At 34.0% G+C, this 27,737-nt stretch overlaps 1 protein-coding gene across 9 annotated transcripts in view; it reads right to left on the bottom strand.

The window, feature by feature from the left end:
* The window catches only part of SNTG1 (syntrophin gamma 1), a 325,426-nt gene that overhangs the window by 6,936 nt on the left and 290,753 nt on the right, over positions 1-27,737 (bottom strand). For 8 of the 9 annotated variants that reach the window (XM_052704124.1, XM_052704125.1, XM_052704120.1 and 5 more), the window contains 3 exons: positions 23,197-23,349; positions 19,261-19,353; positions 5,945-6,055 (listed from right to left, as the gene is read on the bottom strand). In XM_052704124.1, coding sequence (XP_052560084.1) covers positions 5,945-6,055; positions 19,261-19,353; positions 23,197-23,349 — 357 coding nt within the window. The remainder of the gene's footprint in view (positions 1-5,944; positions 6,056-19,260; positions 19,354-23,196; positions 23,350-27,737) is intronic. The other variant, XM_052704127.1, reaches the window with a different exon arrangement.

Raw genomic sequence — 27,737 nt, 5'->3', positions numbered from 1 at the left:
TGGAATTTGAAGCAGTGTGAAACACAGTGGGCTGATATTGGTATGTGATGAACTTATAAATGTTTGATTAATAGCTGCAGCTGAATTTAAGGGATATTGATGCAAAGGGATTCATCAGGAACAACAGTTACCAGGCAGATTAGCCTTGTCACAACCAAATTTAATGAACAGATAAAGGCTCAAAGAGAACTGCTGACAGACAAAACATTCCCTCAACTTCTGTTGAGAATTTGCACATTCAAATCGCCATAGGTCTGTAGGACTGCCATAAAACGGAAGAGAACCCACAGACTTTTCTGCACATCTAACTGTCCCTAGTTGTTTTCGTATTTAGAATACTCTGCTGTCAGTCATACGCTTGTCTGAACACACTTTTATCAAGCAAAGTAGTGCACATTGCACACACAGCTTCAAGTAAACAAACAAATAAATCCTACGAAACCTGAAGAAATATTCTGTCAAGCTATTACGTCTGCAAGCTGTAGGGAAAAGCAGATGCGCTGAATCACAAAAAAGCAAAGAAATCCAAATTTGAGCCACAACTACTTATCCATGCACAAAAACACAATTTACTCTTATTCCACTTTCCAGATTGAAATATTAGTGTATCCTCTTGATCTTGATCTTCAAATCATCCTCCCACCTTCTTGACCAAACTACTTTCACTCAACATTGCTGTCATTATACCAGATATTCTCAGGTTATTAATCTGAAGATTCACTGTTTCTGCATAGGACAGTGTAAGCCAACAAAAGATGAAGAAGACAAATATGGAAAAAACGAATACAGATAATGTTGTCAGATAAAATAATAAAAAAAAAAATCAGCTACTTTTCATTATATTAATGTCACAGCTACCTAAACTCTATGTATGCAAACTCAAGAAACTGTTAGTTTGTGATTCAGAAAAAAAACATTGTATTGTTACATATAAACTGCTGATATGTGAATATATTTGTTGCTTCATCAAATGTCTATATACTAAGGTAGAATGTGATTTTAAACAGATACAGAAAAATACAGTCTTTGAGCAAGACATGGGAAAACTAAAAACTGAGTCATGCAAACCCACACAGTTCAAAAATCTGAACTCAGAAGGCAGTCACTGCAATTGAGCAATCACTCCGTAAAAATACTAAGGATAGATACTTGAAACCCATTTAAAGCTGAAATTCTAAACTTGAAGAGCACTGTGATGCTCACAGAAAAGCCCTCAAGGCTAAGAACAAGGATTAAATTAAAATTATACTTTGGAGAATATACTTGAAATGAGCAGAAATATCAGCCTGAAAAATAGTGCAAGCATTCATCAAGATATCTTACAACACACCAGAAGGCAAGCATTTTGTTCACATTACATCTCTAATGCAGGCTGTCTTATTTTATATTCGATTTCTATATGGAATAGTTTCAAGTTCAAATTAATTACCATTAATTGTTATCAGTGCATTATTCATTACTACATATTAATGCCAGATCTTTAAAGTTATGCACCTTCTTTTGCTGACACCACAGTTTTTCCCAATTGACCAGATCTTCATCTTCATGTGCTGCTCACCACTGTTCCATGACACTTAGTTTAGGGCATTAGCTAGTCTGTGAACAAAAGCTAACAGCACAGCTGCGTGACCTTGGCCGAGTTTTGCTGAGAAAGCTGTTAAGCTGTGAAAAATCCTTGCAAGTTCAGAAAGGTAAAAGGACAGAGAGAATAGTTTTTGAGATATACATCATGCTTTATGTTACAGAGCTGAAATGTAGGAAGGACATTCATTTTCTCAGTCCAACTGTGTAGGCCTGTTGCTACTTTATCAGGCATCAAATCCTTGCCATTGCAATGGGGCACACAACCTTTCAATTTACAGAAATTCCTGGTTATTATATTTACTTACAAAATTCAAATAGAAATGGTGTGTAGTAAAAAAAAGATGACAAAAAGAAACAAACAAAAAAAAAACCTAGCAACAATTCTGCTTTAGATATATAGATACTGGATACGGCAATGTTTGGGAGTCTATATGTATAGAAACAGAATCTTTCATAGGTTTAAGACATTTTTCTCAGAAAAACATAAAACTGTTTCCATTGCAGTGATCCACTACTCAGTCAGGTACAACAGAAGATTATAGTGCTCTGTGTTTATTACAGTGCTGAAATTCCATTAGCCTCTGGAGGCTGCTCTAATGCTGAAAAGCCATTAACAGATCATGAAGTTATAGCTAAAGAAATAGGTAATTAGATAGCAGGATGCATAATGTATCCCCTCTATGTTACATAATTGAAAAGAAAGATCTGCCGTTTATGTTTTTCAATGCAACCAGAGCAGCACAACAGGGATGAAGCAGAGGGACACATAGGCTCCATGTTCTTTTCCATGCCAACTGCTCTATTTTGTAGCTCTCAGTCAGAAAAATTCTGTCTGACTGTGCAAACCTGTGCAATATCTCCTGCTGAGTGACAGCTGGGAAATAACCTACAGATTGGAACGTCTAAGAGGTATTGGTGATTAATGTTGCCTCTAAATGGTTTACATCTCAGAAACTACTTAGACCTTAACTTTGAGACCTTCAAAGTCAGGTGTTTGATCGGCAGGCACTGCCACTGACCACCAGTGTGACCTACGGTAATTACTGTTCAGGTTTTTCAGACTGCAATTGTTCATGTCTACAAGGAAACACTTCCCTTATTCTATACTATGCATCTTTACAGTAGCATGTTGTTGTTTCAGAGAGGCCAAACAAAAGCACCAGTACAAAGTCTCTAAGTTTAAATGTTAAACCATTTTTGAGCCTGAAAGAAGTATTTCTAATTAAACAGTAACCAAATATAAAGCATATGTTGTTCATCTCAAAACATGCCATTTTTAATTTTGTTAAGTCAGGCATGAAAAACACTAAAATATTTTGACAGTGTTATAAAAACATTAGATTTTCTGGGCCAGTGAAAGACTTTCACTTAGGAATGTAAACTGGTGGCAAGTGTGTTTTTCAGAAACAAAAGGTGACGGATGAAAGGATGTAGTTCTGCATTTCTTTTTAAAAAAAAATCTCAGATTTCATAACACTAGAAACGATTGTTCTTTATATTCAATCAGAACAAAGAGGAAACTATAAAGTCACTAAGGCTAAAATTTAAAACACTGCCACATAATTATTTTTCTTTTTAAATGTTAATCAACATTAACTACCTCAACACTCTACTACTCTTCATCCTTTAGGTCATGAGTAAATATTTGAGATATAAAGAATATTATCACACAGACACAACAAGCCATAACTGTACACATACAGGCTGCACACAAATGTGCAGCATTACATAAAGTGAAGATAGGAAGTATTTGGATTTTGATAACTCACATTTTTACATGAAGGAATTCTAGGATTAAACCAGTATTACTGGAAATCAATCAATCAATCAATCTGTAACTGAACCATTTACATTTGCAAGGTGAAACTGAATTATAGCGCATTAGAAACTTTAAACGTATCTTGTCAGCAGCACAGTTGAAACTCAGAGATGGAGGAAAAGTACTGCAGAACAAGAGGAGCAGGAGTCTCAAATCAAGCATGCGCACACCATAGCAGCTTCTGCATAGAGCATGATAATGTTGATAATGAAGAAGAAAAACCAATTGTCACTTCTAGTACCTTATTGAGCTGTACCACAGTTACTTGCCACACTGGTTTCTTACTACTGTTTGAGAATGCAAAAATGAAAAGCCCTAACAACTTGAGGTAATGACTCCTTAGAATTTTTTGTCTCAGCTGTAAGTTCTCATCCCTCTATATTCCCCACATAATATAATAGGCAGACAATTGTACTTATTTCAATAAAACATTACCCTGTATGTCCTCCTTACAACAGCAGGTCTCCAGGCTCTGCAGCTCAGAATTTCATTTAACAGGTAGTGATAGCTTTTGCTATGAATATTCATCACAACCTTTAACAGCTGTTTGAGAAAATTCCCATCATCTGATTCCAAATGAAGCCTGCATACAGCATGCATGAAACCTGGCATTACAAGCATTTCTTAAAATCTGATTAACATTTTTTAATGACTAGAGAGTTTCCCAAATAGGTATGTCTCCAGTTCTGTAATGCTAATAAAGTCCAAAAAATAAATGTTCTGCATCTTTTCTTGCTGAATAGTGCTTTAAATACTTGAAAGGTTCAGTGGATGCAGAGGCCTATTCACAGAATTTTAAGCTAACCAAAGTTAAAAAATATGACATAAAAATGTTTTCATTCTTTCTTCAGACAAGTGTATCTTATAGTTTTTAGACTAAACAATGTACTTAAGCAAATAGGAAGTTGATAAACGTTATAAAACTGTCCAAACACAATACAATCTGACATTTTTCATCATAATGTAACTGACTTGCTTTGAGTATCAAGAAAATTATGTACATATATATTTCTAAATTGATAAACCTGAAAGATTAAATTTATAATCAACAAAAGCAGCTAGAGAACATGTCAGCATATTAATTAGGATACTAGTAAGTTTGTACAATATTATGCCTTCATAATTTAGAGGTATAACTTCTACTTTGATAAAAGGTGGAAAGGTGAAGTTTCCTAGAAATAAAGCTCAGTTCAGTTTAACTGGGAACAACAGTACTATAAAATACTAGAATATATCTGAGACTTAAAAAGTGATTAGCATGACAGATTTAATTAAAAAAAAAAAAGAATAAAATGATCAAACCATGTTTCTTATTCAACATCTAGATTTGTAACTATGCGTTGTTTTTAAATTGATGAAATAAAGCATCACTATTCGACTCTTGGATTCCAAAGAAAATTCTAAGAAATATTGCATCATTAAATCAGTTCTAAAATCTTGTATCCATGCAATAGCAATACGAGATAAATGTAAGAAAAGAAATGCTGAGTTTCAATTTCCAGCTATACTTAGAAGCATAATAAAAGTTTCCTATTATTTGCTTAAAAGAAAATCATCCTCACAACTTTAGGGTGTTAAGTTATGGCTTTTATTAGTGAAGAAAAGAAATTCGGTACTACTGTAATATTTGCTGAAGGAAATAAGAATATTTATATTCTTATTATATTCTTATTACATTCTTATATAAGAATGAAGAAAAATATGAATGTACTGAAAGTCTACCACACTTAATTTCTACTGATTTAATAGGAGTTTTTGTATACCTTCGTTATATTGAATATATCATTTAAAATCAAATAAATAGCTGGGAAAACAGTATAGTAAGGGCTTCAAAAGCCAGCTTTAAAGGACATCCAAACAAACATAATCAGGATTACAAAAATGTTGGGATTCTAATGAAAAAGACCTTTGATTCAGACTCTCAGGCAGTTTCAATGTTCCCAGGAAGATCACTTCCTTATGCATACTGGGACAATAAATTCTGAAAATATATTCATAAAATTAGGCATAAATCTTCCAGGGTAACTGTTTTTTAAAAAAACGTCTTGAGTCAAAAGTACAACTCAAAACAGAATTTTAAAATAGACAAGACAAAAAGCTTCAATGCCATCTTCTTGTAAGAGGATATATGTTTAATCTGTAATATTTTTTATTGAGCTGTAGTAACAAATGTTAAATCTTTGCTGTATTTTCTGCCCAAATTGACTCAAGCATGTTTTGCACTGTTTCTTCATGATACCAAGTGCAGAGAAAAAGATAGGTCATTGAAATTCTCAGCCATTCTCTTTTATTAACAGATTTGGCAAATACTCCTAAACGCTGCAAGTCTTTTTTTTCTTTTTTTCTTTAATGTAATGGCACTCTATAAAAGACTTTAACTTACCAAAAATTCAGTTTATTCAGATTTCTTTGGTTTTATTTTCATTTCAAACATTGAACGACTTTTAAATAATTTAGTTTGATTTACTCATCTTGTCTCCCAGCTGCTGCTTTAATAGATGTTTTAAGGTAGAATTATAAAAGAAAAAAAGTTGTTTTTACCTTTGCTTCAATTTGTTTATTATCTGGGTTTTGGAAAAGGAATTTGATTTTGCTCTTCCCATCATCTGAAGAACCTTTGAGCTGGGAAAATTTGTACCTCCAAAGTACAGCCTAGAGGAAAAAAAATACATATGCACAAGCAAGTCAGTGCAGTTGTTGTGGTAAACTGTATGACAAACAGCTGATTTCCTTCTAGCAGAATTTTTAACCTCTCAATGGTACATCATAAAACCAGCTGAGTCTTATGTATTCTGATGCCTCTTTGGGATGTAGAATACTTTGACAGTATTTGACTGAGATTTGACAGACCATATCTGTGAAATGTACTCTGAAATCTCTTTAACTATACTTAATTCTGATTTATCATGTCTAAACCCAAAGATTTTTACACTGAATATTTGGTGATTGTCCAATCCATACAAAGTGATTATGTTTCATAAAATTCCTCTCTTTTCACTTACACGGGAATAAAATAATAATAAAAAAAATCTAGTTGTATTTACAGAAAGGGCATATCATACTTAAATTTATAACATAAGAAAACACAGAAATTAAAAATTAATTTTGAGTTTACCTATTAAAGCTCTAACTAGGAATTTAAGCAGATTATGGATTCCACACATATTCTCAAAGAATTGCATATTACATATTCCACACATATTACACTGTCATTCAAGTCTTTATATTATGAATTGCATCATACCATGTTGAAAAAAGACAGATTGCTCGACAAAATAAGCATAGAATAATAATAAAAAAAAATATCGTTGGCTCGAAAAAATATTTTCTACATTTATTGTATCTAATGTAGATTTAAATAGTCAAACAGCATTTGAAACTTCATTTTGCCTAGAAGAATCATTTTTTAACTGTAAGTAGTTTCAACCTAATTAAAAGGTATTTTTCCCTGCAGGTGCTTTGAAGAAGTAATATTTTCATTGTGATTCCCATACTTTTTCATGTAACTGTACGATCATCCTTGTTTTTATTTGTTTTGGCGTAATGGTTTTTTTTTTTTTTTTTTTTTTTTTTTTTTTTTTTTTTTTTTTTTTTGTATCTAGCTGATATTAAAACAGAATGTGAGAGGTGAAATTCTCAACTTTCCAAAATAAAAATCAAGCTCCCTCTACAAGTGTGTTAATTTCTTTATGCTTTAAGCTGAAATACGTCTTTCACCTTCACCTAAGTAAAGTTAGTTACATCATAATTGTCTAAGTAACTGGAAGAGGGTGAAAAAATGACAATATTTTAATTGTGCACAGTAACAATCCAAGTTACAAGATTTATTTTCCAGTATTGAAATTGATGCTTGTAATTATATGAAGGATGCTCCAAAAGCCTCCTATTTTATGATATTGGCCCATGATGTCAGAAGCAGATATTTGTGGTATGGCAGTAGAGGTTGAACCTTCCCACCAGTATTCCATTACATTTTGATGCAGCGTGATAGATGGCAACAGCTGGGAGGTGTGACAAAATGATGGAAGTGCATCTAAAGCAAAGAAAAAATGGTGTCCATTGATGTTCATGGATGCTTTCTGAATGTTTGAGGAGACCAAACAGTGGATGTGAGCACAGTGAGGCAGTGGGCAGTAGGTGGTGTATTTCAGCAGTGGTGACAGCAACAGTGGGTTACCTCCACTGGCGCGGATTTCTATGAACACGGCATGCAGACTCTTGTTCATCGTTGGCAAAAATGCATAACTAGTGGTTGTGTACTAGTGGTACACATGGTATGTTGAAAAATACTGTTTTGAAGCAGAGAATTTGCTCTATCAAATAGTGTTATTGTGCTCTCTGTATTTTTTGTAGTTTTCATGGAATTATATATGAGGCATTACTTTCTTCCAAATTCAGATTAAATCTGAATGAAGATGAAGAATGCATAAAACTTTAATTCTTTGGCATTTCCCACGCAACTTTGACAGTTGCTTCATTCCCACTCAGAGGACAGTGAATAATGGTCATACCAAACCACAGGTATAATTCAAGAACACACTTCAATTTAAGCATATCACAAGTATTGAGAGTTCTACTTAGCAATGGCTGTGAGTTAGATTACAAAATCAGGCCCGTAGTGTAGACGTGCCAAAATCCTTGTAGAAACTAATCCCATCAAGATTGCACTTGTTTCTTCAGAATATCAAAACAGGTTCCCAGAACTGACATTTTAAGAGAAAACTTTGCAGAGGCTATTAAATCCTCCTCATCTAAAGCATAAAGATTAAAAGGACCATTGACTATGCATGGAATAATTTTAAAATGAAAGAACTGCTTTACTTCTTCTTGCCAGTCCATGTGTTCATTTTTTTTAAGGACTATTTGTTTTTTTTTTAGTTAGTGCAAAATATTTAAGCAGAGAACAGAGACTGGCCTGTCTTTATTCAGCAACTACTTCATAGAGCCAAAGAACAAAGAAGCAAGACTTACGTGCACAGTTTCACAGAGACTTATAGCTACAGCTCTGACTTAAACACACAAGAAACAGAGTTTCACATGTGGTTATCTTTCACATTTCCTACGGACTTATTTTAGCTTCAGTTCAGTTCAGTGACTGCTTGGATAGCTATTCTTCTGCAATAGGAATAGGAATCCTTGGGAAATGAAATCTATATCATCAGCGAAGACAGTTCAATGATTTTTTCATCGTTTTGAGCATCATAGTTCTTCAGAACTGTACAGTAAGTGCTTGCCACAGAGAGTTAAACTTAGGTTGAAATAATTTTGTATAAATAAATTAATTCATTTTTATGTATAAACTGAGCAATAAGTACATTTGTAAAACAGCTGTCAAATAATACCAAAGAACCAATGTGTGTCATATAAACTATCATTAAATCATTTTTTATGCATCATTTGTAATAGAAGTGCTTACGGGCTTGAATGTTCATTTTCATTGAACTTAACACTTTATAATACATCCTGGCAGGATTTCTTTTAGTTAATAAAAACACTGAATATGGTATGTAACATGCTAATGAAAAGAACTACATCCTTTCCCTAGCTGTTACTCATAGATTTCTTAGGTTGCATTTTACAGTTTGTACTATTTGATAAAATTAATCTCAAAGAATAGAAAAATACAATGCTAACATATGAACAGAATAGCTGTACTACATATAAGACATCTCCCGAGATGAATAAAAATATAATCAAAAACTGAAATCACATCTTGACTGAAAGCAACAGGATATTTTTCACTTGATATCTGGGACTGAGATTCTCAGACAAAACTTTGTAAGAGAAGTATTATTCTTATAAAGTTTTGTCTGAGAATCTCAGTATTATAAATGTATTATTTATAAGTAATTATTTAGGAATTATTTAGTCTTTTTAGTAAAATTAGCATATATTATCTCCTGCTAATGTTATTTTCTTGCAATTACCTGTGGATGCTCTCTACCTATGTTTTTTTGTTTTGTGAATACAACAACAATGAAGTAAAAAAATGGTACATAGATGAAAAGTCATTGACTTCAGCTCCCATAATACTCTGCTATGATTCCCCACAGTCACACAGATGAAAGAAAATTATATTGTTCCTTTTCTATGCACTGGTGATAAATCTAGAGAATATATGCTAAAAGGAACCTCAGAAAATACTGTCATGACTGCATCCTATGACAGTTAGATACCAATTGCTGTCATTGCAAAGTGCTGACTAAATGACATGCAATTTTGATGAGTTATCCCTTTTTCTGATAGTGCTATGAAAACCAAATCAGTTATCCTATAAACAATTGTACCAGTATAGTGCTAAATCACTGTTATCTTAGTTTAGGGTATGACTGGAGTGTTGGTTTTGGTCCTCTATTTGATCAAGAAGCTTGATTCACACTAAATAAAGACTGGACTACCAAACCAACAATGAATAAGCAGTTTATCTTTGTATTTTTATTTACCTAACTATGAGGAATATACATACTCTTTGTATTTGCCTATTTCACAGCTCTGTGATAATTATATGATTTAGCAAGGGCATTTTCCATTGGCATAAAAAACAACATAAACATACATAAAAAACAACAACTAGATATTCTCATCATGAGAGACTTTCACCAGAATAGAATTAATTTATGGCCTATAGTTTCATTAATGAACTGTCTTCTGTTGTCTTTTCTTTGACATCTTCAAAAAGCTGTAGTTCTATTTTCCATTAATATCTTCTTTTATTCTTATAATCTGACTGATTGAATTATGCTTCTCTTTAGCTTTCTAAGGCAAATCTTTATTTTATATATATATTATTCAATCATTCTAAATTTCAGCATACACATTTCAAACCAATGTTGTTTCTCATCTGACTAAAATTAATGATACTTCTATAAGTCAAACTAAATCATGTAAAAACGTCCAGTGGATCTCTATTTTCAAGAATAAAAGTAATTGGGTCTTTGGACATCTTGTATATTCCTTAATTTGTCTGTCTCAGTTGTAACTGAGAAAGATGGCATTCTTGTAAAGAGGCATTCTGCCCATAATGATAGCAGTAGGAAAAAGATTAAGATATTGTTCATGTTCAGTTCTTCTGTGTCACTGATCTCTGGAGTGTGTCCTACTACAAAATAATTATGCTACAAGGCAATTTTCTTTGTCAACTTCTGTAGCTTTATAACTGTGAAGGGAAAGACAGGAGAGGATATGGAGGATAAAGAATGAAAGTAAGATATAGGAAAAAAGAAAGGAAGTCACTCCTAATAAAATAAAATTGGCCTTGTCAATTACTGAAGATACACAGAATACTAAAAGAATATACTTTATTTGCTTAGTACTGTTGGATAACCTATCAAAAATTTGTTCCTTCAGTACAAAGCAGGATTGTAAGAACCATGCTGCATTTATTTCAAAGGTACAGTAGCTGTTTATTCAGTGTCTCTAAGTATGGAATAAATATTTGCTTACATGAGTTAAATTCTTTACCCTGAAGTGAGTCTAGTTGCCTTCTGCCTTTTCCATAACTGAAGTCTGGATCTCTTTTCTTTTTTTTTCTTTTTTTTTTCTTTTTTTTTTTTTTTTTTTTCACAGATCTTCAGATATGTATACTTACTTAGAAGTTTCTTCCTAAAGAAATTCAGACAAATTCTGCTCTGCATTACAGAGTAGACATCTGATATTAAAAATAGTGATATTAAAAATGCAATGCTATTTATTGTTTGCAATGTATTCTCTTTCTTGAAGCGTGCAGTGTGTCCAGGGATTGGGAGTTGACGATCCTTGATATTCCTCCAATCCAAGCTATTCTATGATTCACTGATTATGATTTGATGCTACATTGCTCTCCCTCTGACCTCAGAAGAAATAACTGAATAGTTATTGAAACCAAAAACTGGAAATAAGCTGGAAAAATAGAAATAAAAAACATGCCTCAAATACTGTTGTGGTGTTTTCTTCCTGATGATTAAGGCACTTCAGTAGTGCTCTAAGATATAGAGCAATGAATCCAAATGGACATAAACCAGCTTCACCATATTTAAATACTGGCAAAAAGCATATATAGATGCACACATATTGCAGACAGAGTGCATTAAGGGTAATTGAAAATGCCTAAATTGTAGAATTCTCTGACACTGGTAGTACATATCCTGATAAAAAGGTCTGCTGTATTCTTTTGGGGCTGTGTTGAGAGACAATAGAAAAATGGAATATATATTTTGCTATTCATAGTGAATAAAATAAGAGAAAGTTATTGGATTAGACACAAACAAAAGTGCAAGCTTATTTCCTTTTTTAATACACACAGAAAACGCTTAGAGGGAAATGAAGATGTGGCAGGAGTTCAGAACCTCACAGATTAGATTTTGGAAACAGGAAAACTAACATCGGAAAAGGGAATTGTGGGAAAGTACCTGCATATTTAGATTAACAAAAGCTGACATGAATTTTTGATAAGCAATAATAAAATGAGTTCCTTTAGTATCATTGAGTGTATCTGTTTATTTCACCTGTTAGAAAATTCTGCAAAGATTACACTCACTGAAAAGAGATTAAAGCTTACTTAACAGCAACATAGGTGTTTGCACTGGATCATGTTCAATGGGGCTTTCATCTCATCTATGGTCCTTCTGAATTACTGGTAGGCCAATTAGCAACACAAGTAGACAATGTTAGAGAAATGTATGGTTTGAAGTGGCCACCTGCAATCATAGTTCTTGAGAAAAACATTCTCTACAGTAGACACTGATATTCAGTGCTGCAAAAATTACCTAAGCAATAACTTTTAACATTTGCAACATATATTTTGCATATGTTTAGAATTTATATATTTTTTAAAAAATAACATTTAGGGCCTAAAACATCTCAAAAGAAAAACTGTGTCTGCAGTAGATGCTACATATCTTGTGACTCTCTGTTAAGCAAGATGTAGCTGAACAGAGTCCAGAAAACTTGATTAAGCGCACAACAGAAAGGAAAATATCCAATCAGTGTTTACAAAGGCTGTTGAATTCACTTTTAGCACAATACAACTGTAATATGAGAGGAAAAAAGATGGGATTTTGTTCTTCCAGTATTTCAAATAGTGCAGATTTCAAATAGTACCAATTACTTCAAAGATGGTGGACATTTTTTGAAGAAGTCCATAATGGATTACATGCTGTGAGAACACTTAACCAGAGATCACATTTAAACTTTTACACATGCTGATGGTATCATAAACATTTTTTGATTATATATAAAACCTAATATATACTTCCAGTTGACATTTCAAATTTTACCTTGAAGCTTCCACGTGATCATTAGGCAGATGACCTTTTCATACCAGGTATATTACTACTGTAAATGAAGGACCGCATCATAGAAATTAATCATAGTTCCTTGTCCTGTTGCTGGGCACTTTTAAAAGAATCTGGCTACATCCACTTTAGTCTTGCCCATATGCAGATATTTATAAACATTGGTGAGATCCGCTCTCAGTCTTGTCTTTTCCAGCTAAAACAGTCCCAGGTCTCACCCTAGGTCTCTCAGCCATAAGTGAGATGCTCTTTTGGGCATGAGATGGGATAAGGCCCCTAATCAACTTTGTGTCCCTCTGCTGGATTCCTTCTAGGAGATTCCTGTCTTTTTTGTACTGAGGAGGCCAGAATTGGACACAATATTCCAGATGTGGCCTCACCAAAGCAGAGCAGAGAGGGGAGGATCAGCTCCCACATCCTTCTGGCCATACTCTTTTAATTGATCCCAGGATACCACTGGTCTTCTTGGCCACAAGGGCATACTGAAGGCTCATGACCAACCTGTTGCCCACCAGGACACCCTGTTCTCTCTCCAAAGAGCTCCCTTCCAGCAGGTAAACCCCTAGTCTGTACTGGTGCATGTGGTTATTCCTACCCATGTGTAGGATTCCGCACTTGCCCTTGTTGAACCTCATCAGGTTTCTCTCCACCCAACTCTCCATCCTGTACAGGTCTTGCTGAATGGAAATTTCTCGTTTGTCAAGCACTTCTCCAAGCTTCATATGATCAGCAAACTTGCTGAAGGTGCCCTCTATTCCTTCATCCAGACCACTGATGAAGATGTTGAACAAGATCTGGTAAGTATGGACTCCTAAGGTACACCACTAGCTACAGGCCTCCAACTAGAATCTACATCACTGATCACAACACTCAGAGCTCTGCCAGTAAGCCAGTTCCCAGTTTACCCTACCGTTTACTCATTTATCTCACACTTCCAAAGCTTCAGTTACTATGGAAGACAGCATCAAACACCTTGCTCAAGTTAAAGTACACAACATCTACTGCTCTGCCTCCATTTACCCAGCTACCAGATTGGTCAAGCAAGGTTACCCCTTGATAAAACCTTATATCAGGTAAGACCTGATAATCTTCTACTGTCTGCTTGGAGGTGACATGCAGAATAATCTGTTCCATCACCTTCCCAGGAATGGAAGTGAAGCTGACTGATCCTTCTTCCTCTTTATGAAGACTGGAGTGATATTGCTACCCTCTAGTCCTTAGGCATCCCTCTCATTCTTCATGACTTTTCAAAGTTGATAGAGAGTGGCTTGGCAATCACTTCCGCCAGCTCCCTAAACACTCCCATTTGGGGCCAATGGATTTGAGTATCAACCAACTCTCTTGGGCCCTCTTACCTGAGCCCAGTGCTTAACTATGGGATTCCTCCGAGTAGATCCTTGAAGAGGTTAAAACTCTCTCTCTAAAAGTCCAAGGTTGCAATTCTACTTATCTCTTTGTTTTTTTCCAGTAAGATTCTGATCTCTACTGTCTCACAAATATCTGATAATAACTGCTTGGTCCATATGAATGTTAGTAGTGAGTTTGGATTTTAGAACGTCTGTGAAGTTTTGTCAGGTATGTTGGAAAAATGTAAATGGAAGTATAAGAAGGGAAAATAAATCAAATATTGCTTAATTGCTTCAATAACATGAATATTGGAAAAGCTGGCGAATGGTTCATATCATAAAATGAAGAACTTGGCTTTAGTTTAGTAGTGATTATTCACTATTAAAAAATAGTTCGATCTCAGTTCAATAGTGAATAAAAGAGAACACTTACAAAACCATGAGCACATACTGTAGAATAAAACAGAAATTACCTGGAAACTTATACTACACCACAGTACTAAAAAGGATTTCTCAGATATGTCTAGAAGCTAGTAACTTGAGCCCTGTGTTCTGGGAAATATCAAAACATCACAAATAAATAAATAAATAGATAAGTAAAAATTAGAAGTCGAATGTAAAAGAGTGTAAGGGAATATTTTAAAATGAAACCGTTTAAAAACTATGAGTTTGTCTAAGAAATATTATGTGATCCATAGAGGACAGATAATTTATCTTAAAATATCATTTTCCCTGAAGAATCGCATCACAAGAGAAAGTTTATAGCAAGTTTTGTTTTCAAAACTTTTCTCTAGTTATCAAAGGAAAAAGATAATAAAAGATAAATAAAAAGAACCAGAAAAATGAGTTTTTGTGTACAATCATTGCAACTGGTAAGTCTCCCATGGAGGCTTTCTCTTCATATTAGCGTCATGACTTCATGGTTTTCCATTGGTATTCCACATCATGACAACATGCAGTGCACTGGGGGTTCTAAAATTCCTTTTCCCGGCCAATGCCAGACCGTTTTTGCAATTATTCACATAATGTTTTTTTCAGAATATTAAGAATTTTTACTAATTTTATCGATCCAATTTCTTCAAGCACTGTTATGTCAGTTGTCATTTAACAGTGGAATCGTCGATTTAGAGGTAACCTGGGGATAGTTATTCTTGAGAGAGTTAACAACCGGCATAGTGGTTTATAGCAAAGGTCTATCTATCTATCCCAGGATCTTGTTCTCAAAAATGATCAAAACCAAGATGCATGGAAGAGTAAAAATGCCTATACAGAATCTCCTAATGCAATTATAGCATCCAAAGTTTTGCAGCTTAAAAGACTTTGTAAAACTGATGTTGCTTGTTTATTTAATGGTATTCATTAGATCCTCCAAGTACTTGTTCAAGATCCCTTCAACTTCTTTAGAATATTTTCTATTTGTAGTACTATTCTGCAATGAGTAAAAGCTAGACTGAATGAGTTATTTGACATTGAACTCCGGAGTCTATAGAATATGCCTTAAAGTTCAGTGCTAACGAAAAAAGGAGAAGTTGAATTAATGGAAAAATAATAGAAGTGAGCAGGTAGCAAAAGAATCATAACTGCTACTGGCAGCCAATTTATTCATATTTTCTATCTATTTGGGGAATTTCTATTTATTTTAGAAAGGATGAAATCTGTGACTGAACACAATTTTTCTACTACAGTGACTTATGAAAGATAATAGTTCGTACTGTTTCTTGAAATACTAATGGTAAAAATGTATGCAGTCTATACACAACTAGATGCAATTGTTCATGGATAGCACAGCACTCCAAGAAGCATTTTTGTCTTTAATCCTGAGTATGTTACTTCATGTGGTAGTTCCTAGGACACTCATACAATCTTAACTTACAAACTTATATTGATATATTCATAAAATATTGATAGCTTAGTTTAAATTTTATTCATTTTCCTTGTTCTACAGACTGATTTTCATTTTTCTTTCCTTTTTTTTTTTTTTTTTGTTTGTTTGTTTGTTTTCATTTTCACTGTTCTTTATTTGCAAAGAGATTTTTAACATTAGGTAGAGAATAATACTTCTAGTTCACGTGACTGAACACTTCAAGTTTATGTTTCATTTTATGTGTATATAGCAGTACTGTTGAAGAACATTATGAGTCACAACCTACACCTGCCACAATCACAATAGTGGAGGTAATGCTTTTCCTATTTAGGAGCTCATGAAAATGGATTAGCATTTGTCAGCTCTCTGGTATGCATGCTAACAGAACATGTATGTTTAACACAGTGTCTTTATCTTAAACTGTGCATTCTGGTTGCTTGTTTTTCTATATCAAAGGTAAACAAAATCAACCCTGAAAACATTAGAATTCTTTGCGTATTGATGCCTGAGCTTTACAATCATTGGTTTTTCCCTCCATTCTTGAAGGCCAGCTAGCATGAAGGCCAAAATGTTTTTACCAGGCAAAAGCACAAGAAATACAAAGAAATACATGGACAGTGAAAGATGGAAAAATGAGGAGATAAGAGTAACTTTCAAAAAACAGAAAATATTTTTTTCAGGGGAAATCACTCCTGCCAGAGCATGCAGTCTTTCTTACGGTGCTGTTGGGAGCTTTGGAGATTAGAATGAGATAAGAGGTGCTTAATGATGGATTTGACAGATCAGCAGAAGGCCACTGCTTCTCCTTGCAGCCCATATGGAAGTGCAGTGAATGCACAGAGAATGCACAGTATAAACAGAGATTGCTGGTCTGGTCTAGGATCAACAAATGCTTTGTGGACTATTCACTGCAGGGCTAGCAGGAGAGAAGGAGGAGGACCTCCACAATTTGTCAGATGATGCATAACATATTACCCTTTCTCACCTAACTTCAGACACACTTTGGTGACACATTCTGCTGGTTTTTTAAGTGTATTTCTTTCATCACTGTTTAGATCCTCAAGATTCCCCAACAGTCCACTAAAATTGTGCATGGCTTAAAATTTTACAACTTTTTGGATGCTGAGTCTGGAAGCCACAGTAGAAGCATCAGCTTCGCCATGTGGTTTCATGGCTTTAAAGATGAAGGTGAGAGGAAAATGAGTAAAATTGACAGATGATTTTATAAGGCTTTATGAGTCATGAGTCTTCCCAAGTTTGGCGACCTGGAAGATGGAAATTTGCAAGACATAGAACCGTAGAATCATGAATGTTTGGAAAAGACCTCTAAGATCTAGTACAACTGTTTACCTACCACCAGTACTGCCCACTAAACCTTGTCCCTAATAAAACATCTACCCTTTCCTTAAACATCTTCAGGAAAAGTGACTCCTCCACCTCCCTGGGCAGCCCTTTATAATACCTCACCACTCTTTCAGAGAATAAATTCTTCCTAATATCCAACCTGAACCTCCTCTGATACAACTTGAGGTCATTCCTTTTTAGTTTTCTTATGCTGTTATCAAATCATCAAAGCTTAATTTCAGTCATCTTGTATCATGGATCTTCTGCTACTTGGTTGTGCAGTGTGGCTTTAGTTTGAGTAGGGAAGAAAGCAGTGCTTCCACAAGGCAATTACCAGCCTACCCAATCAAGTATCTTCTAGCTTGAATTGGAAGGTAGATTAAATTTTTTTTCTGAACTTCTTCTAATGTTGGTGATTATAGTGTATTTTGGTGGGGGACTAATTGGCAAAGCTAATTGCTGCCTTATTGTTTTAGTAGTCAATTTCAATATTTGAAATATTTTTCTTTTTTATCCTATCAAAGAAAATTAAAAAGCATTAGACGAAAGAGAATCTGTTTTATAAGTAATATTGTTCTTGACAATGAAGTCTCCAGAAACTTTGAAAAACTGGAAAGGTACAGTGACCTGCTTGAGAAAACAGTACAGTGAAGTTATATCTCTAATAAAGCTTTTTATCCGTATCTGCAAATCTGCAGCACATTTCCTGAAAGTGTACTTATAAATGTAATTTTGCTTGTACTTCGCAACCTTAAATTTGTGGTGTGCATGAACTGTAAATAATGGTTTCAAAAGTCTTACAAGAACAAGACCTGTACAAGAACTTTGAAGGAGATGCAAACTACTACAGCATTATTAGTGAATGGGGGAAAACCTACACAATCTTTTTCCACTATGTAATTCTATTGCACTGACATTTTGTGTAATATCTCCTAAATCACGTATTGATGGACCTTAAAAGATAATCTGCTTAACAACTACAACAACAAGAGAGTCTACACAAGAATTTGGGTTTCAATTCATCTCAACTTGTGCAAAAAGTAGATTGAAGTGGGAAGAAAAAGGAGTTTGATCAGGTAATGGAGGTAACGTAGTCAGAAGGGCTGACTAGAGATATAAGGTAGAAGCACATTCTTTGGAGAAAAGGGCATTTTCAACAGTTAGTAGAGACCACTCTCACCTGAAAGAAGTTTGCAGCAAGGTGGGAGTTGGCCTCTTCTCCCAAATATCTAGCCTTTGGACAAGAAGGAATGGCCTCAAATTGCACCAAGGGAGGTTCAGGTTATATACTAGGAAAAACTTCTGCAAAAGAGTGGTCAGAAACTGGAATGAGCTGCCCAATGAGATGAGATCCCTGAAAGAAACATATAGGTTTGGCACCGAGGGACATGGTATAGTGGGGAAATACTGGTGGGAGGTGGATTGTTGGACTGGATGATCTTGAAGGTCTTTTCCTACCTTGATGATTCTATGATTCTATGAACTGGCTGCCCCTTTTGGATCCTGCACAATTCTGATGCATGAGTTAGGCAGCAGAAGTACCAAAAATACTTGTATGATCATATTTCTCTTTTTGAAGACTTCTGAGCAAAGATATCTAAGAAAATATTTTGGGAGTTTCCATAATAAAACACACGCCCAATCAGGAGAAAAGAAAGATATGTTCCTTTTAAAGCTTATACATCAGATTGAATTTAAGATTATTTCCTTTCAAAAAATAGAATGCATCAGTAAGGAAACATCAAACTGAATAAGTCTGTGTTTCATATGAAATTAAAAAATGAAGATACTGTTTCAAGTTGGCACTGAGTTTTCAGTAACACGCACATTACAAAATACAGATTCTCTTATCATTTAGAAATCACCTCCAAGATTAAACTAAAGCATGAGAGTTAAGAGTTGACATGAGATGATCTGTTGCAAGAGCATAAAGAAAAAATGGTACGTTTTAAGGATGTACTGTTTATCTTAAAGTGTACGAAATTAGAAGAAATAATAGTACCATGATGGAAAGAAGTCTTAGATCTTTACCTTTGTTGCAGCGTCGAAACAGACAAAGCCTGTGCTAAAGTCAATGGTAAGCCCCATAAGATGGCTCTCCAAAACGCAGGCATATGTCTTGCACTGTAAATCAAAAATGAGAGAAGGCAGTTACCATAGCACATATAGAAAACATTTCTTCAACTTCTTTCCAGGACCAGAATTTCTTTGTTTTATTGTACATATATCTCAAAATTAGCATCTGGAAAAAAAAAAGAAAAATGGCAAGCAATTTGTGTGTAAATAGGCCAATTTATCGCTGAGTAACAATAAGTTGTATGCTATTAATGTGAACCACCAAAGGCATGAAAGCTATAAATGTCCCTCAGGAAATTGAAGATTTCTTACTGTTAAAGTGGAGGTGGAAAAGTGTCTGGTTTATTTTCCTACAACACTGAAAAAATTCCAAGTATTTCACTAGATGTATAAAATCTGAATTCAGACAATACAGGGATGCACTTGGTCATTATAATTATAAATGCATGAAAAAAAATGACAATTTTTAATCACAAAATCAATGATTTAACTCTGTTTTGTCATAGTCATATGGTATTTGTATTTATGATAGGAAATAAAATTGTGGGGTTTATTTGTTTTGGGTTGTTGTTTTGCTACGAAAATGTAAAATTTGAATCTAAATCTTTGCTGTTTGAAAAGGAGGTGATATTGCCTTTGGCAATACCTCATTAGTAGAAGAAAAAAGCATTAATCAGTAGAAAGTTATGTATTTCAGAGTGATTTATTACTTAATACATTCTCAAATGTAAAATGGCCAAGTTTTGCATGCAAAGCAAAATAATTTTGCAGAATTATTTTGCTAACTTCTTACAGTACATGTAAAACAACTACATTTTTATTCGCAGACCTGCAAGTTATCTAGAACAGACACACAGCCTTTACTTAGAATAGAAATTTGGCAAAGAGAGAGTATCTCAGATTCAAAATATGTATCCCGGTGTAATTCATCTGACCCCCCTTTCAGCAGCAACAGTCTACAATGCACACCGAGCTGGCACAGCTACTTCTAGAACAACATTGCTTAAACATAGCTCTGTGCCTGAGCCAATAAGCTTCACTGAGAAGATAAGATTTATGAGAAGCAGGACATCTCAGCCTAGACTCAGTGCTGCACTGAAAAAGCTGCCCAATTCCCAGGCTGTAGGCTCTTTCTGCAAGGCAATACACAGTTTGTGGAAAAAGGCCTCGTTCAGCACAACATGGGCATCAGTGGTAAGAAAGCACATCATAATATGCAGGCCACCGGTGGAGTGGCTGATTGTATGAAATAATTCTTCCTAGGAGAATTCCTAGGACTTGATAATTAAGAAGTTTGTATACATTTATCACATATTTTAGTCCTGAAGAAGTTTGGCTTTGATAATTGTTTTTTCACATATAGGTCATAAAAAACTTATCAAAACAGAAGCATCCCCCTCTCAAAAGATAGAAGAAAATAATCCAGTATTCATTTCTTGTTCTTCCACAAAATACAGAATCTTAAATTGAGTTTCTGAATAATTCAGTGGATCAGGGGCTGAAGGAGACGACTCAAGAGCATTATTTTCTTTTGAGTCTACTTCCTCAACAACATCCAGTCTAACTTATGAAGAATGATAAATTGTAAGCCTACTATAAGCTATATCTGAAGCAAAGGGAAACCAGACTATAAGTCCAAGGTACAACTCAGACTCAAACTCAGATTCAATTTCAGAGGAGACGAAGTTCTAAAGCGAGGCACTACGAAGCAGCTTACATAATAATCTTTACATTAGGCCACAAGCAAATACAATACAAATAAAAACAGCAAGAGAAAAAAAAAAAAGATGATGGAAATGGAGAAGAAAATTGCATAAATAGTAGGAACTTTACATGAACTTGGCAATCATATAATTGCACTTCATTATTTATATATTTCAGTTTCATGATTCTTCACAAAGCTGTGAGATAGTGAGGGAAAAGGATCTCCATTTTAACTTCTTTCTTAATTGTTTTAATCGTCAATTATAAAACACCATCAGTTACTTTTGCTATTCTAAATAAAACTAACTAAAGAGTGACTATAACATATTATGATAACACACACTACAGTATCATCTCTTTTACTATGGCCAAATTATTTTCAGCTTGATTCTTTCTGCAAAAAAAAAAAAAAAGACAATGCATCTGTCTGCCTAATTTTTGTTTTACATAGACATTTGGCAAAAGTTATCAATTAGGCTTAAATAGAACTTACACATATTTGTAGTAAGGCATTTTTAAAATATTTGCATTTGTTATATATTCTTTAGACATATATAAAATTTGTGTCTCATTTAAACTCAGTAGGAGTTAATGCTAACTTATATTAGTTGAGAAACACTGTTATTATTTCCATGATTATGGCACAATATGCAAAACATCTGGATAATTTTAAACGGTTGTTTTAAACAGTGGTTACATTCTCAAAATTACATGATTTCATAATATAACAAACCTGCATACAGCTGGACTAGCATTCACATGAAATATGAATATTTATATGAATATAACTGCATAAAACGGAATTTTAGGGAACATTTACAGTTGATGCCTTGATTTTGAACTTTCTCCCTTTTTTTCTCTCAGAGCAATGAAAGAGTTTTTTAGAGACAAATTACATCACTATCTATTCCAAAAGCAGCAACAGATTGCTGAAAGAAAATAGGGGAACCAAGGCCAGTTATATTATTAAAAAAATGAACATTTTGTTTTATTTCATTTCCAAACTGAAACAAAGTAACAGAAAGAGAGGCAAGAAAGAGAGGTGAAATTATAAGTGCATGTTTCACAGTAATAATCTATCACAAAATGGTTGTTTGTCCACTTTTCCAAATGTGCTGTAATCATTTAGACTCAGGAAATAAATACCTTGACCTCTGCACCGCTACTCTGAACATCAACAGTGCAAGAAGTTAAAAATCTGAGGATATTTTTTTTAGAGAATCTCTTTTTTTTGGAGACAGGAGTAATTTTGAATAAATGAAGTTCTCATAGTCGAAAGAAAAACTGAGCTAGGAATGCTACAGAACGATTCAGTATCAGAGACAAACAAATATGAAGTGAATTCAGGGTTAAAGGTTATTTTATAAAATTGCCATATCTTCTTTTATGGATGCTGCAGTAGGCTTTCTGTGAACAACATTACAGATAGTAGTACAGGAAACACAAAGCATCTTAAATATTTAGTAGCAGAGGTATATGCTATTGAAAATTTTATTTAGAAAAACTACATTAGTATTCTTTAGCACAATACCCAGAGCTCAAAAGGTAAGAGTAGCTCCTGTAAATGCTAGCAGAGTGCATCAACTTAAAAGATACAAATGGAACCTTCTCAAACTCCTCCTCCAACAAAGATAATAAGCATTAAAACTGAGAGTAATGCATCATTTACAAAAATGGATCACCATTAGTGCATTAGCTAGTGCTCAGTCAATCTTCAATACTGGTTTATAGGTCAGAAGAAGGCCATATATATATATACTTACATAGATATCTATGTAGCTAACAATTTGTCTAAATAAAGATAAGTTAAAAAAACAAACAACCATCAGAGCTTGTGTTAACATGAGGATGCAGAAAATGATGGCATGCAAAGTACTAGCCAATATTTTAACAGGGTTATACACTAGTAATTTTGCAGGAGTGTGTACAGATTTCAAGGCAACTTCAATTAAAACTGTTTCATCCACATTATTTTTAAAGCTTGGAACATTAAAACATCCATTAGGATGATAAATTTTAATCATAATTTTTATGGTTTTTTCTCCCTTTTTTTTTTTTTTTCAAATCTTTCTCCAATAATAATGATTTGAGAGTTCCATAAGGACAGAGAATATCTTCATTTAAGTCTTTATTTTGTCATAATCCGTTAATGTACCAAAAGGCAATCAACAAGGCAGTTGTTCTCACCTGTATCCGTTCAACTTCTAAAAAAGTTGCTGTCTGGAATGCTTTTTCCCATAGTGCTAGGTCAGACTCTAATTCCACAGAAAAGTAAAGATCTTCTCCAGATTCAGATTGGACACCAAAACAATGTTTCCGCCGGTCCAGTAGATCACTGTCCTGATGAAAACCTGAAGTTATATAATCTGGCATACATCATTACATTTTTTTTTTTGTTTTTGCAAATATGCCCCAAATCTAGCCTAAACATGAACATCTCAAACAATTTTAAATAGGATTCTGATATTCAAGGTGGTACAGAACAACATAGTATATCTGGCATAAATTTCACTATTTTTAACAAATAGTGAAAAATGTTATCAGCTAAATGTCTTTAAATTGAGTAAGTAATACAAAAGGCAGCCACTTTCTATTCACGTGAGAACAAAAAGCTAAGTTTCTCTGGTCTGTGTGACTCTCCCATCCCAGTTTGAAAGGCTGGCCAAAGGAAGCAACAGATTTATTTAAGTAAGTATCTAAAAAGCCCATCTGTTCTTCTTTGCCTATGGAAGCTAGATAAAATAAGCCCATATTTCTGACGGCTTAAATATCCACCGTAAAATCTGTGTACATCTATATATTACCAGCAGAGACTGTGTTGGCGACCAGTGATTAGTTTGCTGGCTTTGGACCTGGAGCAGGAAGATGCTTTTGGCTTTACTTTCAATGCGACAACATATAGGGAATGTCTGATTGCAGAAATATATAACATTTAATGATTGCTAGCAAATCAAAGAATAATCAAGTTAATCAGGAAATCTATCACTTAAATGTTTTTCAAAGATTTTTTTTTTTTTCTTTCTGAAAGAGTAGAGGATACTTTATATGCTAAAATTCTAGCACGTCCTTGTGAAAAATGTCCTTGCAGAAAATGTTTTAATTAATATTGTTCCTACTACAGCAAAGCAGCTGCCACAAAGCACAGGCTCACCAGCTGTCCTTGAAAACAGTTTGGAAAATTTGGGTACATGTAGCTTAGGTGAAATTTCTACATGTTATCTTGTTTCAGAGGTCATAACTGAGATCAGCAAAAGATTCCCAGGATAGTATCGCCATCTGGTTATCATAACCTGAACAAACCAAAGGGGGACCATAACTAGTAATACAAGCCTTATATTGTTCAAGCCAACCTGGGGCAGACTACCAGGAACCTCAAGCTGGCAGGAAATGTACAAAACAGGAATCTCTATGATAAACTATTAATCTTGAGAAGGGATGAAGGCAATAGTGGAATGAACACTACTTTCCCCCTTTTCATTCAAGTGATAGACTTACTCAGAAAGTAGGACAGAATCCATTCCTGGGTGCTCATGGCTCAAAATAGTTTTAGTGTCTAGAAAAAACAGCTGTGAAGGCAATACAGCCTCTCTTTTCCAATCACAGCTACTTCATACAGTGTAGCAGCACTTCTCAGCTAATAGGTTTTTAGTGGAGTCTTAAATTCATCAGGGTCCCAGAACTACACCTGACTGATACACTTATTGGTTCATAATCAAATAGACCTATTCAGGATGTAGTTTTACAAAAGTAGTGTGTAGGCACATGTTGTTTCCAGGGAATAATTTAATTCTTCATACTTGCAATTTCAGACAAAACTAGAAATATTTTGAATTCATCTCCACTTATTCTTGACAAGAGGCAATACAGAAAAAAATATGAATAATAGCACAATTGTTCATTTTTTAAAACAATGCTACAGCATTATGTGGGATTACAAGATTTGCACTCACTTCAAGCAACTGAAGCAACAAACACTGATTTTAAATGGGAGGAATTACAGTGCCTGGTTCCAGAATGCATATTTCTATGACTCTGCTTTGCTGGGCACAGTTAAGGTTTGACTCTTTTAAATTATACTGTTAGACTTTCAGATTTTTACTGGATTTTTTTTTTTTTTTTTTTTTTTTTTTTGTGCATGTGTGTGTGTGTGTGTGTTTTCTTCCTACTAAGAACATCCTGGCTATGTAAAAGGGTTGTGCTCTTCTATAAATTGTGAAAATGAAAGTGTTAAAAGTTGTATTGAGACTGACCTCTGTTAAAATGTGTTTGAAAGTGCAAGAATCTTGGAACAGTCTTTTGAAGTGATTAAATAAAAGCCTATGCATTTTATTAACAATATTTTTTAGCAAAAATTGTAGTAGATCCTGCTGAGTATTTCATTAATCCTAGTGATTGGAGGGAGAAAGGAGATAAAATGAATCTGGAATATTAAACCATGCTTTTGCTATTTACACATTAACATGAGAACATATTCACAGAATCATACAGAATCATACAGAATCACAGAATTGTAGGGGTTGGAAGGGACCTCTAGAGATCATCAAGTCCAATATTGCACTTACAGAAGATCTGATCAGTACAAGGTAGCACTTCTTCTCAGTGGTTTACAAAAAATATTAAAGTATTTCAACCACTACAGACTGTGACAAATTACACGCACAATGTACATACTAACAAAACAGAGAAAAGCAAAGATATTTAAAAAAAGAAAAATACAATAAAAAAAGAGCATTTCTTCATACCAGAAAATAACATTGAAAAATAATAATAAAGTTTATGGGAATTTATCTTTTCTTATTTGGATTGAAGAGCAAACAAACAAACAAAAATGAATGACAATTTATCAAACCAAAAAATATATATATTTTTAATTAGTTCTTATGATCAGTATGTACTTGTGATTTTGATATCACATTACCATTGATATCATATTATTACCATGCCATGGACATGGTAATGATGTGGTAAAAATGGTAACAGTAAAAACAAAATCCAGTCAAATATATGTGAATGGTATATTTTCACTTACAATGACATCTCCATACATATGAGATAGTAGCTTCCTCGTTAGTAGAATTTTCTCCTATTTGTAAAAAGAATTTGATATCCCAGCAAGGCTCTCTTTAGTGCTTCTGCTCCTTTTTGCTACAAGACTTTTCTTCAGGTTTTTATTTGTGCTCAGGCATGTAAAAAGTGAAGCCTACATACCAATTCACAGATTTAACCCTGTTTTTACTTATAGTATAGATAAATGTAGGAAAAAATAAGTACACAAACTTAAAAGACAGCTATTAAAAAATCCTAGAAAAAGTTGGAAATCAAAGTGAAATTTTGTCTCAGGAATCCAACTGAGAATTACTCAAATCTCCCTGGAAGTTTAAGATGAACCTGTCAGGAATCTTAAAAATAGGCTTGGATTAAGAAGAAATCATTGCTAATTGACTTTTACAGAATATTTACTTCATTTAAAATATAAAATAATGTTCTACTCTGTTTAAATGTGGTTACAACTTTGTATTTTGACCCTGCATTTTTATTATTACTCAGAAGTCAATTATAGTCAATAGCTAATTTCATCTTATTTTTGAGCCATTTTTTCATACTGGTAATGATCAACTGTACCATTTACCCCTGATGTTCTCAACGTGAATTAATACAGACTTTCTGAAGATGAACAGTCAGAAAGCTTGTAGCAGTATGCTAATTTCCTACTGGAAGGAAAGTAGTCCTGCTGAAGGATGAGTGGTGAGAAAAGTCTTTGGCTTATACCCAGCTTCAGGGTAATCCAGCATCTCTGCTGACAGGATGATATGACTCCTGCTTGTCTAATTAATAATGATGTCCATGTTAAGTGAGAGTAATAAATTTGTCTAAGGGAACTAAGCATGGCTCATTAGGCAGGTCCTTTCAAATTAAGGCAGAATACCTCTTTATCACTAAGCAATTACATCACTTTCTCTACAGCAAGAGAATTTTTTCTCTTTGAAATCCTGGCCTCTCCAGAAATAATAGTGCTCCTTTTTGATTACATGTATTTTTTTTCGTTTTCTGTAAGATGGATGCAATAAATACTCATATTTGGGCTATTTGTTAAATCCACTAAGATGTTAGAGACTCTGAACTCTGACTGCAATGAAGACCAATTGTTCTATTCTACAATGATTTGCGCAGGATTAAACAAAACTATGTCCACGTGTTCCATTTATGACATTCACCCAGAAGGACTTATTTGAGAACAGTCTTACTACTGGTTCTCTTGTTAAATATAGGTTATATATATATATAAGTATATATATATATAATATATATATAATGGACAAAGTAATTAGGAGGTGGAACTGTATATACCAGTGACACCATGAGCAGTTCTTGACCTGTGCAATCAACTATATAAGATGTTCAAAACCATCCAAATCAGAGCTATATACACAGACAAAACAGACCTTGATATATTTTATTTTCTCTTTTAAAGTGAGGTAAAACTCAATGTTTGTGATAGTGATTATAATTCTTAATAACACAGAGCTGAAAAAAAACCAACAACAACAACAAAAACCTGCTTCCTTTTTGAACTACTTTAGACAGTCCTGAAATAAAAAGAAATCTGTCTTACAAAACTCTCTCCCATCAATTCAAGAGTGCAATAATATTAAGATGACTGTAAAAAATGATCACATCATGCCTTTACACCTGCTGGCACTGGCATTAGAGCACTGATTATTTTACAC

This window comes from Tympanuchus pallidicinctus, unplaced genomic scaffold (assembly GCF_026119805.1).
Source record: "Tympanuchus pallidicinctus isolate F22 unplaced genomic scaffold, pur_lepc_1.0 scaffold5, whole genome shotgun sequence".
In the NCBI taxonomy this organism is placed as follows: domain Eukaryota; kingdom Metazoa; phylum Chordata; class Aves; order Galliformes; family Phasianidae; genus Tympanuchus; species Tympanuchus pallidicinctus.
Note: the sequence above shows the minus strand (reverse complement) of the source record. Positions and strands in the feature narration are given on the sequence as shown.